Consider the following 15,218-nt stretch of genomic DNA (forward strand, 5'->3'; position numbering starts at 1 on the left):
CGTGGAAACCTGCTACGAGCAGGTACAGTGGGCACTCGCCTAATGCATTTATGCAGCTTATTAAAGATTAATCTGTGCGCCGCACGCAGGCTTTTTTGTGCTATTAGCCATATATTCCTTCATATATATGGTTATTTCTCAAGACCCGTGGGCTCGATTCCCTAGGGAAAGTCCAGGCAATCACGCGATCTTTAAGTGCCATTTCTGAGCCAACTTCGAGTTGGAGAGAAGTGTTTTTTCCAAAACCATCTCGGTTCAATTTGCATGGACTGGCTGGCAATTGAAATGCAGGCCATCAACCTGCAGGTTGGGTTCCTTCTTGCGGCCCGGGCAATATGTCACCATCATCGGCATTATCATCAGCCATCAGACTTTAGACTTCTTGGTCGAATATTAAGCGGCAGATTTGTGTATTAATGGTTAATTCTTGGGCCTCCGACGCCTGCCTGGCATATGTAAATATGTGAGGAGAACAAAACGAACAAAAATAAAAAAAAAAGCAACCATTAGCCAGCATTTGGCAGTCAACTCACGTGCGGAAATCGCTGCCACAGGTTGCACTCCCCTTTCAACTTTCTGTGTCCCGAAATACACTCATATTTCTAATATGAATTTATTCAGCATTTTAAAAATATATTTTCTTGAGAATAGGTAAAACATAGGTAAAATAATCACGTCGCCAGATTAGTAAGCTTAGTTTCAAATAGGTTGCTCATTAGTAAAATGATTTAATTTATTTATGACTTTTAATTTATTATGAATAGTGAATTTCTATATTTATTCAGCATTTTTTCAAAGCATTATAAAATGTTTTCTTGAGAATAAGTAAAGTAAAATCACATAATCAGAATAGTAAGCTACATTTTTACGCCAGCATTTGTTACTTTTATTTTCTTAATTTCTTATGAAAAGTAATATTTTCTTGTTGGCCGCAGTTTCCCACTGTTTCGAGCTCTTAAAGATTGCAAAGATTGAAATATTTCTTGCCATGTAGCTTCTATTTGTATGCCTCATTTATCAGCCTGCCATCGCTGTTTTCGCTGCTGGATTCTCGGCTTGAGACATCTGCAACATGGGTTGCAAGTTGCAGGTTGCCGGTTGCAGGTTGCTGGTGGGCTATTGGGCTGTTGGGCTATTGGGCTGATGGGCTGTTGCAGGTGGTTCCCAGATTTGAACGCAGTGCAGGTAGACTCGCTGCTCTTTGTCTCAATCTGGCTGAGAAAAAGGTCAGTTCTGGCTCTTTGTTGCCGCTGTAATTGCGGAAGTGGAATACATTCAGCTGGAGCTGAAACTGAAGCCAAACACAGCGTTTAGGCCCCCGCCTGTGGCTTAACAATTAAAGCCCATAAATCATCAAGTTCGCAAAAGAAACAAACACACAACACAAAGCGTATAAACCAACAGCAGCAGCAATAATAAGAAGTAATAACAATAAATGAAAACATTTAGCTGCAGGCCAGACTTGTTTTGCATTTGAGCAACGGCTTGTCAAAGCTCTCCAAATTCGTTTCTGTATCTGTATCTGTATCTGCAGCTGTATCTGTATCTGTATCTCTAACTCTGGTGTGTATCTGCGATCGGTGCGCAAAAGCTAAAACCCCGATCTATAAATAGTGTCGGTGGCTGGGCTCTCAAGGACTGCCAGTTCGGTTTCCCCGCCAAGTGTCGCCTCATTCGACGCTCGACACTCAACACTCAACACTCGACTCAACTCAACTCACAAATCAAAAGCGCAAATCAAACTCGAGTCTCGAGACATGATCCACAAAATGGAGTGCGAAATATCAGACTCAGACTACAGACTACAGAGGTTGAAAAATAATTTTCTAACAAATAAAAACTGCACTAAAATATAAGCAGTAAATGGGGTAAAAATATACAGTCTACACCCAGAGAAAAACCTCATAGTAAAATTAAACATTCAAATATTTGAATGTTTTTCAAAATATAAACATACTTAAAGTAAACCAAAAGCAGAATAATGTTATTATTAACATATTTATTTTTTTTATTTTAAGACTACACTTTACCATACATTAAAATAAATATATAAATATAAACACAACACCCCTCGAAGCTAAATCAGTACCGCAAATATATAGTTCAAAGCGAAAATATTTGGATTTCCAATGATTTTTCTCAGGGTGTATAAATCGAACTTAATACTAGAAGCATGATAATGCGCATAACATTACCTTGAAAATTAGTTTAGTCTCAGCAAAATCAAGCATATTAAATGTAGTGCAAAGATTCCCCGTATAATATCCATTAAATTTTGATTATTACGCAAAATTTAACTTACCACACATTTAACAAACAATTTTCATCTGAAGAAGTTACAATTCAAGTCTTGAGTGAATTACTACACCTGCTCAGATCGCATTTCAGATCGCATTTCACGATCAATTCCTGGGGCTTTTGCAATCGTTGGCCAATTGCTGGCTAATTACATGGCCTAAATGATTCGCCAACTTGCAGTTTATTTTCATTTCTCTTATTTTTTTCCCTTTTTTTGTGGATTGTGTTTGGGCAACAGTTTGGTCCAGTGGCTCAGTAATATGTAGTGTTAGTGGCCCAAAAGCGGGAATTAAAGAGCGTGACGTTTGATTTTGTGCCCCAGACTAATTAGCATGCAACTGTTTTGTCAAATGAATGGGCAATTACACAATTTATACCCATGCCGCTGCTGCACTTTACCAGGAAAAATAATTAGGGGATACGACAACAGAAAAAGTACAACTGGAAATCAGTGAGTTTTCCCTGTCCGAACAGAACTTCCGCTCGCCAACGGCGGCTTTTCCGCTTATTAAACATTTTTTTTATGTTTCGGCCCAGAGATCCTCGGCCATAAAATTTAGAATTGTCACCCAAAGTGCAGTCAACTCTAGTGGAGTGTTTCAGTTTGCCTTTGTGTGTGTGCGTGTGTGTGTGGCACTTAAATTTATATTTTCTATGTTTTAATGGGTTTTAAAACGGGGCTCTTTGTTTAGAGTTTTTTGGCTAGATAACACAAGATATTATTCAGTTTATAGAAATTCTATAGCTCTCTGTTTTGATTGTAAAATCACCTTTGCCACCGTTCAATTTTGTTCGATATTCACTGCCTGTTTGTCCAATTGTTTTGTGTATTTCCCCTCTACTTGAACTTGAACACTCAATCATGCAGCACAGTGTAGGCAACTGCAAACTGATGAACTCATAACTCAAACCCTGCACTTCCCTTCCCTTAAAAACTTTTCGAAAAAAACCCAAACAGTTGACAAGTGTTAATTGTACCGATTCCAAGTATTGCATGTGTGTGTTCGCATGTACTTCTTGGGACTTCCAGGTATAAGTGCTTATATACTTGAAAAATATATGAATCGTATTTAAATATTGGGCCATTTATAGTGCATTAATATTGTTCATCAGTATAATAACTACTTCACCCAATAAAATAATTGCAAGTATAGTAAGTTTAACAAGTGTGTCTAGAGAATATATTACAGACAATTTTAAAGTATCGGTATTAATTCAATACTAAATTATATAAGCCCCATACTTTTTAGTTTCATTTCTATACCTAAGAGCGCATAAGTCTTATGTTGATATTTTCGCGGTATTAATTTAATATTCATACCCAATAGTTTAAAATTCATTTAACAATAGACTTTATATTGTAATTGATGTTGGTTTGTTAAGTTGACACAGGAAAGATTTTCTGCTCGAAATAGTTTCAATAATTCGCTTTTCCTGCTCCCTTGAAACAATGCAAATGCAAATTGTGTTCGGTGCACATCGACTGCATATGAACCTGCATTTTAGGCCAAGTCGAGTCGCTGTTCGTGTCGTGTCGGGTTGCCAAGCTCAGGCAACTGCAGTCGACAGCAAAAACGGCAAGAGGCGTTTACTGATCTCAGCCATATGTCGCATATGGCGTCATTCTGCCCCTTTATCCGGATAGCCCAACCCATTAATACACTAAGTTGGACTGGAGTCTCGGGTTCTATGGAGTGGCACTTTATTTCCAAGGCGTCAGCGGTTGTCAGGCGGCAACATTAGACCGCTCTACCGCTTTGCTGCTGCACATGCAATTTACTTCTTTCGGTTTCGGTTTCTGTTTCTGTTTCAGTTGCAGTCTTTTTTTGCCAAGTTTTTGAGTTTGTTGTAGTTGCTGAATCGACAGTCGGGAGAACTTTTTGTCTCGGCGGATTGTGGATTATATATGGACCGGTTTGCTGGCCAAACTTTCGATTGGCCGCAAATGAGGTCGAGAGCAGGCCAAAAGCGAAAGTCAAGTCCAGTTGAGTGGAGTGGAGTGTTCGGACTTTTAGGGTGTGCCAAATGATGGTCCACGAAACCTGTCGCAGCTGTTAGCGATACCCCAAGTTTGTACCTTTAATTGCCTGAACCAGTGGTATCGCTAGGCTAAACTTCCTCTTTAATTGCTGGGGGTTGCAGGTTTTTTGGGGGCTGACTTTGCACTTTGCCTGCACTTCCGCTGGCTGACTTCCCCCGTTTTTTTTTTTTTTTTTTTGCGCTCAACCCATGTGCTGACTAGAGAATATAACACTTAACACCCTGGCTGGCCAAAACAAACAACAAAAAACTTGACAACTGAAAGTGAGATAAACCAAAAAAAAAGGGCCAAAAGCTAAGAACTTTTGTTTTGTAAATCAATTTTCACAGTGAGATGTTGGTGGCAAGAACGAATTAATAGCAAGATGATCAAGTTTCGCTACAAGAGGAAGGAACCTACCAATGTGGTGGGCGTGGCAGTTGCAGCAGGAGGAGGAGGAGGAGGAGGATCGCCAGGATCACCAGGATCACCAGGATCGGGATCAGATGGAATAGCCAATCATCCCCCAGTCACAACATCACCTGTATCGGTGCCCATGCCAATTCACCATCCACAATTGAACCAGCTGATCAGCAACAATGGAGGCACCCTGCCCAGGAGTAGTCCTCGCAAGCTAATGCTGGATGGAGGCGACAAGTCGGCCACCTTGACACGGCAGCAGTCCAAGCAGAAGTCGGCCCAAAGTGCCTTGGCCAAGGTGGCCAGCAGCGTGGAACTGGCCGTAATGGGCTACAATGGCACCGCCGTGGCCATCAACAATGTTGCCGGAAATTCGGAACGGGATCGCTGCATCAATGCGGTTATTGTAAGTCCAGGGAACATGTATATATCAAACGATCTAAACAAATACAATACAAAATATTTACCTAATTTACTGACTTAAACATGTACCTAAATTACTTTATTTATATATTGTATTCCTTTTAATTTGAATAACCCCAAGTTATGTACGTTAATTACAAAATATATACGTATACTACGCTTATTAGCACTTACAACAAAAAAGCACACCTAGTTTGAAAGTAAACAAACAAAAATAAAATTTTTAAAAAGAAAGACAAACAAATTAGTCACCTTAAGCTTTCTACTTAGTAATATTTGTCATTATAAGCAGTTTTACCTTTTTGCTTTTAATTTTAAGCTTACATGACAATCAGCTAAAACTTTACTTTGTGTAATGCAGGAAATGCTTTGAATTTCACGTATTTACAGATAGCTTGATTTAGGTAAGATAAGTTTTAGACAATTTAGCTTTCGAAATCACTCAGCAATGTCACGAGGTTAAGTCTTAATTTAAGAAGTACATGAGATAATGCCGGTTAAGTACATATCTAACTGTTCTATTTTGTTTCCCCCCGAAAAATAGGAACTGTTTCAGCAACTGCAGACCAGTTCGGAGCCGGCCCTGTGTCCGGAGCCACTGCGTCGGGCCTTGGCCAGCGGTCCCCTCGCAGGACGTCGATTCCCGCTGGGCTGCCTGGGCGATGCCGCCGAGTGCTTCGAGCTGCTGCTCCATCGCGTCCACTCGCACATTTCGCCGGACGATGGCGACTCCTGCGAGTCCTCCGCCTGCATCGCCCACCGGAGGTTCGCCATGCGGGTCATCGAGCAGAGCGTCTGCAAGTGCGGCGCCAACTCCGAGCAGCTGCCCTTCACCCAGGTGAGTTATTCGATGATATACCTTGCCATTCACCTAAATGGATAAGATCGTTAGAAAACCCTAACAAGTATACGCACTCGCGGTATTTGTTTACACACCAATCGAACCATTACTTTGGGAGTTATTAGGAAAGTTTGAAATATGACGTCACTGCATATTTGTAAAGGCGACGTTCATATACTCTAGTGAAAGCGAAGAAGATGGAAAGGGGGCGCTGCTCGCTCTTAGCTTATAAAGTTTACCGTGCAGTACGGCAGATGGCGCCACTTGAAACGAAATTATTTTTAAGGGGCATTTTTGTTTTAAAATTGGGCAACGGTTTTATAATAGGACATTGGGCTACAAAATCAATCTGCCTTACTACTGAAAAACAGCACGAAGTTCGCACATTTTTAGACTTAACTATTTTTAATCGCCCCATAACATACAAGTAGTACCAAGCCATTTAAATAGAACAATTTAGTGCCGATTACAAACTTCACAATGAAGAACTTGTTTTAAATTCAAAATTATGAAGAATATAAATATTAGCGGAAGAGATGGAAAGTTCTTGAATTCAGGTTATGTTTTGAATTTTTAATACCCATCTGACTTGTTTCTCTATTTCTGTTTAATCTCTGCATACCATTTGCATCTTTATCGTACACTTAACGAGTCTGATTTATATTTGGCAGTGAGCTTCTTTTTAAGCTTTGCTTGACTTTAGTAATTGTTTGCAAATTATATGTTTTTATTTTACGCTTTGACGCTTTATTTATACAAGAACAATAGTTTTATTATATTATAAATCTGGAACTGAAAATCAAAAACTTTTCTGCGAGTGTAGACAACTGGTTTATTAGTTGATGCCATGGATCGCAGATTCGATCTGATATCTTGTGGCGTGGGCTCCAGTTTGCCAGTTTGTCAGTTTGTCAGTTTGCCAGTTTGACAGTTTGGAACACCTGCAACACTCGGTGTTGCACTTGCCGTGTGTCCACTGTCTGCCACTTGTCTCGCTGTCCAAAAACAGTTACAGTGCCGATCTGGTATTTGAAAACGGGTTATGGGTGCTATTGGTTACGGCTCTTGTTTGTTATTTGTTGTTGGTTATTTGTTATTGGCCATGCACATGCAGATTGGCCACAGAAAACAAAAAAAGCTACCGGACCAGTTGGTCCCTTAAAAGGGGGCAGATTATCGATTGCCTATAGTATATCTTATAGTATATGACGTCAGTGACTTGAGTGGGATTGTGGGCGTAGCACTTCCGTCTTGACCATATTCCGCAGTTGGCTAATTGACTTCTGATTCTGATTTCTGATTTCTGATTTCCAATTTATGATTTGCAATCCCCCACAGATGGTGCACTATGTATCCGCCTCGGCCTTGACCTCCCAGAAGAGTCTGGCGCTGCAGTCGCATCAGCAGCTGAGTTTTGGCCAACTTTTGAGGGCGGCTGGCAACATGGGCGACATACGCGATTGTCCGGTGAGTAATGATGATTTAGTTAATGTATATCCGAGACTAGAGAGAATCATTATTTTTATCTTTTAAACCTTAAAAATCATTCACTTATAATAGCCGAAAAAACAATTGAACTATACCAATTGGTTGCTATTATCCCAAAAAATGCGCATGTGATAGTTTATGGCTTTTGTTGTATCTCATGATACGGAGAAAAAATAAAACAATTTACTAAAAATAAAGACTAAAAGCTTATAATGATTATGGTCTCTGGCATATAGATATATAGAGTATAGTATGTGATACCCCAGCTAACTTGTACCATTTTTACCACCCCAAAAACAGAACACCTGTGGCGCGAAGATAGGCATTTGCCGGGCCCTGCTCAACCGACCGGACGTGGTGTCGATCGGCATCGTGTGGGACTCGGAGCGGCCGGCCGCGGAGCAGGTGCACGCCGTGCTGAAGGCAGTGGGCACCAGCCTGCGCCTGGGCGACGTCTTCCACCAGGTCAGCGAGCAGCGGTGGGCGCAGCAGACGCAGCACGAGCTGGTGGGCATTGTGTCCTACTACGGCAAGCACTACACCACCTTCTTCTTCCACACCAAGCTGAAGGTGTGGGTCTACTTCGACGACGCCAACGTCAAGGAGGTGGGTCCCAGCTGGGAGGGCGTGGTGGACAAGTGCAGTCGGGGCCGCTACCAGCCCCTGCTGCTCCTCTACGCGGTGCCCCAGCAGCCGTCTCCCATGGAGCACCCCTCCGCGGCCCTGGCTGCCCCAGTCCGACGGGCGGTGACGCCCAGCCCGGAGAAGCCCAGTCTGGGCACCACGCGACGGGCCATCACACCCACGCCGCTGAGGACGCCCGCCAACGACTACCAGAACCTGAGTGTCATCCAGAAGACCATCTTCCCGCCGCCGCTGCCGCCGCCGCCGCCGCTGGGCAGCGACGAAACGGATGCCTACATCAGCCGCAAGACAGTGGAGCACGTGCTCAGCGCCCAGTACCAGAATCTGAGTGTGATCCAGGACAAGATTGGAGGTACTGCTGCAGCTGCAGCTGGCACTGCACAAAATGGAGACAAGGAGGGCGGCTTTCTCAGCCGCAAGCCCATGGAGGCGGTGCTGAGTGCCCAGCTGGCCAGGCGGCAGCACCTCCAGCTGCAGCGGAGCCACAGCGCCGAGTCCAGCTCCAACGGCAGTTCGCCACCCAGCGACGGGTTGACCATGCCGGAGCACTTGAACCAGCCACGTCGCCGGGACTCGGGCAACTGGTCGGGGGATCGGAACAGTGCCAGCTCGGCCAGCTCCACCACGCTGGACAATCCCTACCTGTACATGGTGGCCAAGAGGGGTGCTAATGGCAGTGGTGGTGCCGGTAACGGAGTGGTGGGCGCCGTGCCGCAGAGTCCCACGCGGCACGGCCTGCCCTACGATCCCGGCTACGACTCGTTCTCGCTGAGCTCTACGGACTCGTATCCGCCCAAGCACGCGCTCAATCCGCAGCTGGCCAAGATCCCCGAGGCGGGCCACGGCCACGGTGGCTCCAACGGCGGCCTGGCGCTGTCGGGCGACTGCGAGAAGCTCTGCCACGAGGCGGACCAGCTGCTGGAGAAGTCGCGCCTGGTGGAGGAGTCGCACGACCTGGAGACAGCCCTGGTGCTCTGCAACGCGGCCGCGGGCAGGGCCAGGGCCGCCATGGATGCCCCCTATAGCAATCCGCACACCATGACCTTTGCCCGCATGAAGCACAACACGTGTGTGATGCGGGCCAGGAGCCTGCACCGCCGCATCCTGCTGGAGAAGGGGGCCGAGGCGGAGGCCATGCCGGAGCTGAAGCACATGCGCGATGGCAGCATCGGCAGTGTGAAGCACGTGCGCCAGAACAGCAAGGATCGCACCTTGGACAAGGAGCAGCTCCACCAGCAGCTCCACCAGCAGGTCCATCAGCAGGTGCATCAGCAGATCCATCAGCAGATCCCCATCCCGGCCAGCATTGAGATCTATGCCACGCTGCCCAAACGCAAGAGTCCCCTGAAGGCACTGGCCACCGCCTCAGCCGCCGCCGCCGCCTGCGATGACAACCTCATCGAGTACGAGCAAATGGAGAAGCAGGTGGCGTCCAGTCCGGGCAAGCCGGAGCGGGAAAGCCGCTCCCTGTTCGGCAGGAGGGATAAGGACAAGGACAAGGATAAGGAGAAGGATAAGGACAGAGAGAAGGAGAAGCGCAGTCGCAGCGAGGATCGGCACAAGCTGACACGCGAGTTCTCGCTGACCGAGACGCTGCTCGTCAACGCCAAGGACACGCTGAAGAAGCACAAGGAGGACAAGGACGAGAAGAAGGAGAAGGACAAGAGCGGCAAGAAGCAGCACAAGATCAGGCGCAAGCTGCTGATGGGCGGACTGATACGCCGCAAGAACCGCTCCATGCCGGACCTCACCGAGGCAGCAGCCGACGAGGCGGTGTCCAGTGGCAGTGCCCACTTGAGCCACCACCACCACTCCCATCATGGTGGTGTCCACTATGGCAGCCCCAATGGCGTCGGCGGCGGCAGTGTGACCCTGGATGACAGTGCCGTGGGCCTGGGCCAGCAGAATGGCCACCTGAGCGGCCTGAGCGGCTACATATCGGAGGGGCACTTTGACTATGCCACCGGAGCCAGGGAATCGGGCGGCGGTGGCGGTGGTTCGCAGTCCGGCAGCAACCCCAATCCGAACCTGGAGCGCAGCAAGCTGATGCGCAAGAGTTTCCACGGCAGCGGCAGGCAGCTGACCATGGTGCCCAAGGTGGCGCCACCGCCGCCCATGCGCACCAGTTCCACGTTGACGCCCCAGCAGCAGCAGCAGCAGCAGCAGTTCCACCACGAGGCCAACTTGTCCAATCTGTCGGCCATGAGCTCGAACACCTCGATCAGCGAGCAGGACTCCTGCCAGACGATCATCACCACCTGTGCCCAGGTGCACTCCGAGCAGAGTCCCCTGAAGGATCTGCAGATGCTGGGAGCGAGCGAGGAGCTGCCCCTGCCACTGGCACTGGCTCCTATGGAACTGCCCCCGTATCCCAGTCCGCCGCACTCCGCCTGCCACTCGCGACAGGCGAGCGAGGATTTCCCGCCGCCACCGCCGCCGGAACTTGACTTGGAGCCGCTCAACCAGCAGCTGCACCAGCTGCAGGCCCTGGAGGCGGCCAGCAAGCACCAGCGGCAGCAGTTGGACAGCCTGGAGGGCACCACCAGCATCCTGGCCCAGCTGCAGCAGCGACAGCACCTGCTGAAGATGCGCAAGGAGCAGCAGCAGGTGGCGGGGGGCTCCGGCTCCTCGGATGGCTCCACCTGGCTGAAGCAGGCCAACGATCTGCGGGCCATGCAGCGCAAGCTGGAGGCCTCCTCGCCCGCTAGCGTCAGGGATCTGGCCCACCGCTTCGAGCAGCCCACCTCCATCCGCTCCTATGCCTCGCAGGAGCTGCTCAGCCAGCCCAGTCAGCAGGCGGGACAACTGCGCACCCAGATGAACGGACTGCCCAGTGGCAAGCTGGAGGTGGACGAGGTGGACTCGGTGCGGACTGCACACCAGATGCTGCCGAAGCCCAAGTACGAGATGAGCCAGTCGCAGATAGCCGAGGAGATGCGCGAGGTGGAGCTGCTGAACAGCATGGTGCAGCAGTCGTTGGCCCTGCCCAAGCGGGTGAAGAAGAAGAGCGTCTCCTTCTGCGACCAGGTCATCCTGGTGGCCACTGCGGGCAACGAGGAGGACGACGACTTCATACCCAATCCCATACTGGAGAGGGTTCTGCGCACGGCCCAGCACCCCAACGAGAAGGTCACCGCCCAGATGATCCAGCAGCAGCAGCAGAATGTGCTGCGTCTGCAGACGGAGGCGCAGCCGCGACAGCAGCAACTGCAGCAGCAGTTGCAGCAGCAGCTGCAACAGCAATTGCAACAGCAACAGCAACAGCAGCAGCAGCAACCATCGCCCATGTTGGGCAGACCAGCGGCAGCCACGCCCACAGATATGCAGCGTTATGTGCAGAGGATGCAACAACAACAGCAGCAACAGCAGCAACAGCAGCAACAGCAGCAGCAGCAGCAACAGGAGCTGTACCGCCAGCAACAGCAGCAACATCGCACTAGTATGAGCGGCATAGCCAGCCAGCAACACTTGCAACAGCTGGATGCACAGTACACCACCATGCCACGCCCCCTGCATCATCCACAACTCCTGGCCCAAAGCTATTCCGTGCAGTTGCAGAAGCACCAGCAACTGCAGCAGCAGCAACTGCAGCAACAGCAACAGCAGCAACAGCAGCAACAGCAACAGCAGCAACAGCAACAGCAGCAACAGCAAAGCCCCCAACTCAGTTTGGCCTACTTCAGCAATGGCAATGTGGCAGCCACCGAGCAAGTGCCGCTGCCTTCGCCTTACCAGCGAGTGCCCCTGCCGCATGGCTACTACCCGCTGCAGCAGCAGCAGCAGCAACAGCAACAGCAACTGCAGCAGCAACTGCAACAGCAGCAGCATCAACAGCAACAGCAACAGCTGATGGCCAAGCCAGTGCAGAAGAAGGTGAGCTTTGAGCCGGGAACCAAGGGCGAAGCCGATATACTGCCGCCACCACCGCCGCCGCCTCAGAAGAACGGATTGCCAGAGGCGGCACTAGGATCTCCAGGAGCAGGAGCAACAACAATAGCAGCCACTGGAACAGCAACAGCGACAGCAGGAACCGCCATCACCGCCATACCCACCCGCGTCTACAACAATGCCATTGTGAAGGCCTCGGCCAAGGCCGTCGAGTGCAACTTGTGCCGCAAGCGGCATGTGATTGCGCCGGCGGTGTACTGCACCAACTGCGAGTACTACCTGCAGATGCTGAACCAGCGCAGATGATAGACGGATGAACGCTGCTACACGGCCACATCGCTCTAGTGCAACTCTCTAGCCGTACATGGAACCTGTTAATCTCAAGCAATGCATTGCTGCCACGTCGCCCATAAGGATCCGCCAAGGATGTACATAGCATGGTTACAAATCTTAGCATATAAGAGCGAACGGAGCGGACGGAGCTGCGCCAGGCATCGAGACTCTAAGGCGGAACGCAAGCGGAGGGAAACCCGCAGTCACAGTCCTTCTATGGTTCCACATGAGAAGTTGCCGCTGTGACAGCCAGACCACCCAATCACCCACCCACAATCACCAGCCAATGTCCCCAAGCACACGCACACAAGAATATTGTACACTTCCATCCGCACATACACATATACTTGCCCCGGAGGACTTGAGCTGCTTGGGTTGTAGACGATGCAGAGGCTTTCAATTTCAAATGGCTCAAATGCAGTCGGAAAACCACTTTCTTGGTTAAAGGAACAATGGGGACTAAACATAGCCTTAAAATGAGCCAAACATGTCTGATTAGTAGCAAAATTGACCTAAGGCCACTGCATCGTTTACAACCAACAGCTCAATGCCACCAGTCGCCCCATTGGACATCGATCGCTTGACTAATTGCATTCCAAGATACTAAAACACCCACGATGCCTGGCCAGCCGTTCGCTTTAACTAATCGATTTTTGATTTTTAATTTTCGATTTTTAATTAATTTTTTTATGTTGTATCTACGTGTAGGGATAACAAGTGTTTTCTCTGTGTGTGACGCCAGCAGTTCGAAACTCGGTCGCTGAGCTTCCTTGTGCGTGCTGTTGTCCAACGACTCACGCATTCCATTTTTTTTTACATTTTTTTATAGTTAAAGCATTTATTCATTTTTTTTTTACAATTTTCGAACTTAATTAGGCTAAGAATATGTGAGCAACTTTTTGTGTCTTATGCATTTAAACGATTCCGTGTATTTATAGTGTTAATACTACTTTTACAATTTATACATACTTATCTAAAGATAGTATATATTTTTATGATACAATGATTTAAAAAAGATGATTTCTATTTGCAGTATACAAGCAGCGAGAAAAGAGATGTCAAGGCATCCACAAAAATGGTAAAATAATATTTTTTCTAAATAAATGAATACATAAAATAAACAATGTGTAATAACATTTGTGAGAAAATATTGGGCACATCAAGGGACAAAGCCACGTTCAAAATTGAAAGAGTTTAGTTCAAAACACTAAGATTGATAAGGGGGTGCATCATCATTTTTTGCGAATTTTTGATTGGCAATTTAATGACGAATTCGCCGATGTATGACATTCCATCTGGTGACCATTTTTTCCCAAGGTTTTGATACAAAAACCGATACTTTTTTTTGGGTTTTCAGAGATTTGACAAATACAAAAATTCCTAAAGCGTCCTTTTGCTGTAACTTGGCCAAAATTATAGGTAGAGCCATAAGAGCGACTGTTTTGGACAGCTAGCAACCTATACTACCCATCTAAAATCGGTTTAGAGCCATTTATTTGGTTTTAATAAGAAAAATTAATTTTTCAAAATAGACTTATTGAAAAATTAACTTTATAACCAATTTTTGCATTTTTTATAAGGGGGTACATCATCATTTTTTCCGAATTTTTGAATATCTGAAAAATTTTTAACTGAGAATGCCATTTGATTGGCAATTTAATGACGAATTCGCCGATGTATGACATTCCATCTGGTGACCATTTTTTCCCAAGGTTTTGATACAAAAACCGATACTTTTTTTTGGGTTTTCAGAGATTTGACAAATACAAAAATTCCTAAAGCGTCCTTTTGTTGTAACTTGGCCAAAATTATAGGTAGAGCCATAAGAGTGGCTGTTTTGGACAGCTAGCAACCTATACTACCCATCTAAAATCGGTTTAGAGCCATTTATTTGGTTTTAATAAGAAAAATTAATTTTTCAAAACAGACTTATTGAAAAATTAACTTTATAACCAATTTTTGCATTTTTTATAAGGGGGTACATCATCATTTTTTCCGAATTTTTGAATATCTGAAAATTTTTTAACTGAGAATGCCATTTGATTGGCAATTTAATGACGAATTCGCCGATGTATGACATTCCATCTGGTGACCATTTTTTCCCAAGGTTTTGATACAAAAACCGATATTTTAGGTGCCTTTTTTGGGTTTTCAGAGATTTGACAAATACAAAAATTCCTAAAGCGTCCTTTTGCTGTAACTTGGCCAAAATTATAGGTAGAGCCATAAGAGTGACTGTTTTGGACAGCTAGCAACCTATACTACCCATCTAAAATCGGTTTAGAGCCATTTATTTGGTTTTAATAAGAAAAATTAATTTTTCAAAACAGACTTATTGAAAAATTAACTTTAAAACCAATCTTTGCATTTTTTATAAGGGGGTACATCATCATTTTTTCCGAATTTTTGAATATCTGAAAATTTTTTAACTGAGAATGCCATTTGATTGGCAATTTAATGACGAATTCGCCGATGTATGACATTCCATCTGGTGACCATTTTTTCCCAAGGTTTTGATACAAAAACCGATATTTTAGGTGCCTTTTTTGGGTTTTCAGAGATTTGACAAATACAAAAATTCCTAAAGCGTCCTTTTGCTGTAACTTGGCCAAAATTATAGGTTGAGCCATAAGAGCGACTGTTTTGGACAGCTAGCAACCTATACTACCCATCTAAAATCGGTTTAGAGCCATTTATTTGGTTTTAATAAGAAAAATTAATTTTTCAAAATAGACTTATTGAAAAATTAACTTTATAACCAATTTTTGCATTTTTTATAAGGGGGTACATCATCATTTTTTCCGAATTTTTGAATATCTGAAAAATTTTTAACTGAGAATGCCATTTGATTGGCAATTTAAT

At 46.1% G+C, this 15,218-nt stretch overlaps 1 protein-coding gene across 3 annotated transcripts in view; it reads left to right on the forward strand.

Moving 5' to 3' along the window:
- LOC108135918 overlaps positions 1-13,477 on the forward strand; it is a 57,797-nt gene extending 44,320 nt beyond the window's left edge. For 2 of the 3 annotated variants that reach the window (XM_017256859.2, XM_017256860.2), the window contains 3 exons: positions 5,706-5,999; positions 7,341-7,469; positions 7,791-13,477. In XM_017256859.2, coding sequence (XP_017112348.1) covers positions 5,706-5,999; positions 7,341-7,469; positions 7,791-12,329 — 4,962 coding nt within the window. In that variant the 3' untranslated portion in view covers positions 12,330-13,477. Of the gene's footprint in view, positions 1-4,668; positions 5,145-5,705; positions 6,000-7,340; positions 7,470-7,790 lie in introns of all 3 variants that reach the window. The other variant, XM_017256858.2, reaches the window with a different exon arrangement.
- The last annotated feature ends 1,741 nt before the right edge of the window (positions 13,478-15,218 follow it).

Source organism: Drosophila elegans, unplaced genomic scaffold (assembly GCF_018152505.1).
Source record: "Drosophila elegans isolate 14027-0461.03 unplaced genomic scaffold, ASM1815250v1 contig_149, whole genome shotgun sequence".
Classification (NCBI taxonomy): domain Eukaryota; kingdom Metazoa; phylum Arthropoda; class Insecta; order Diptera; family Drosophilidae; genus Drosophila; species Drosophila elegans.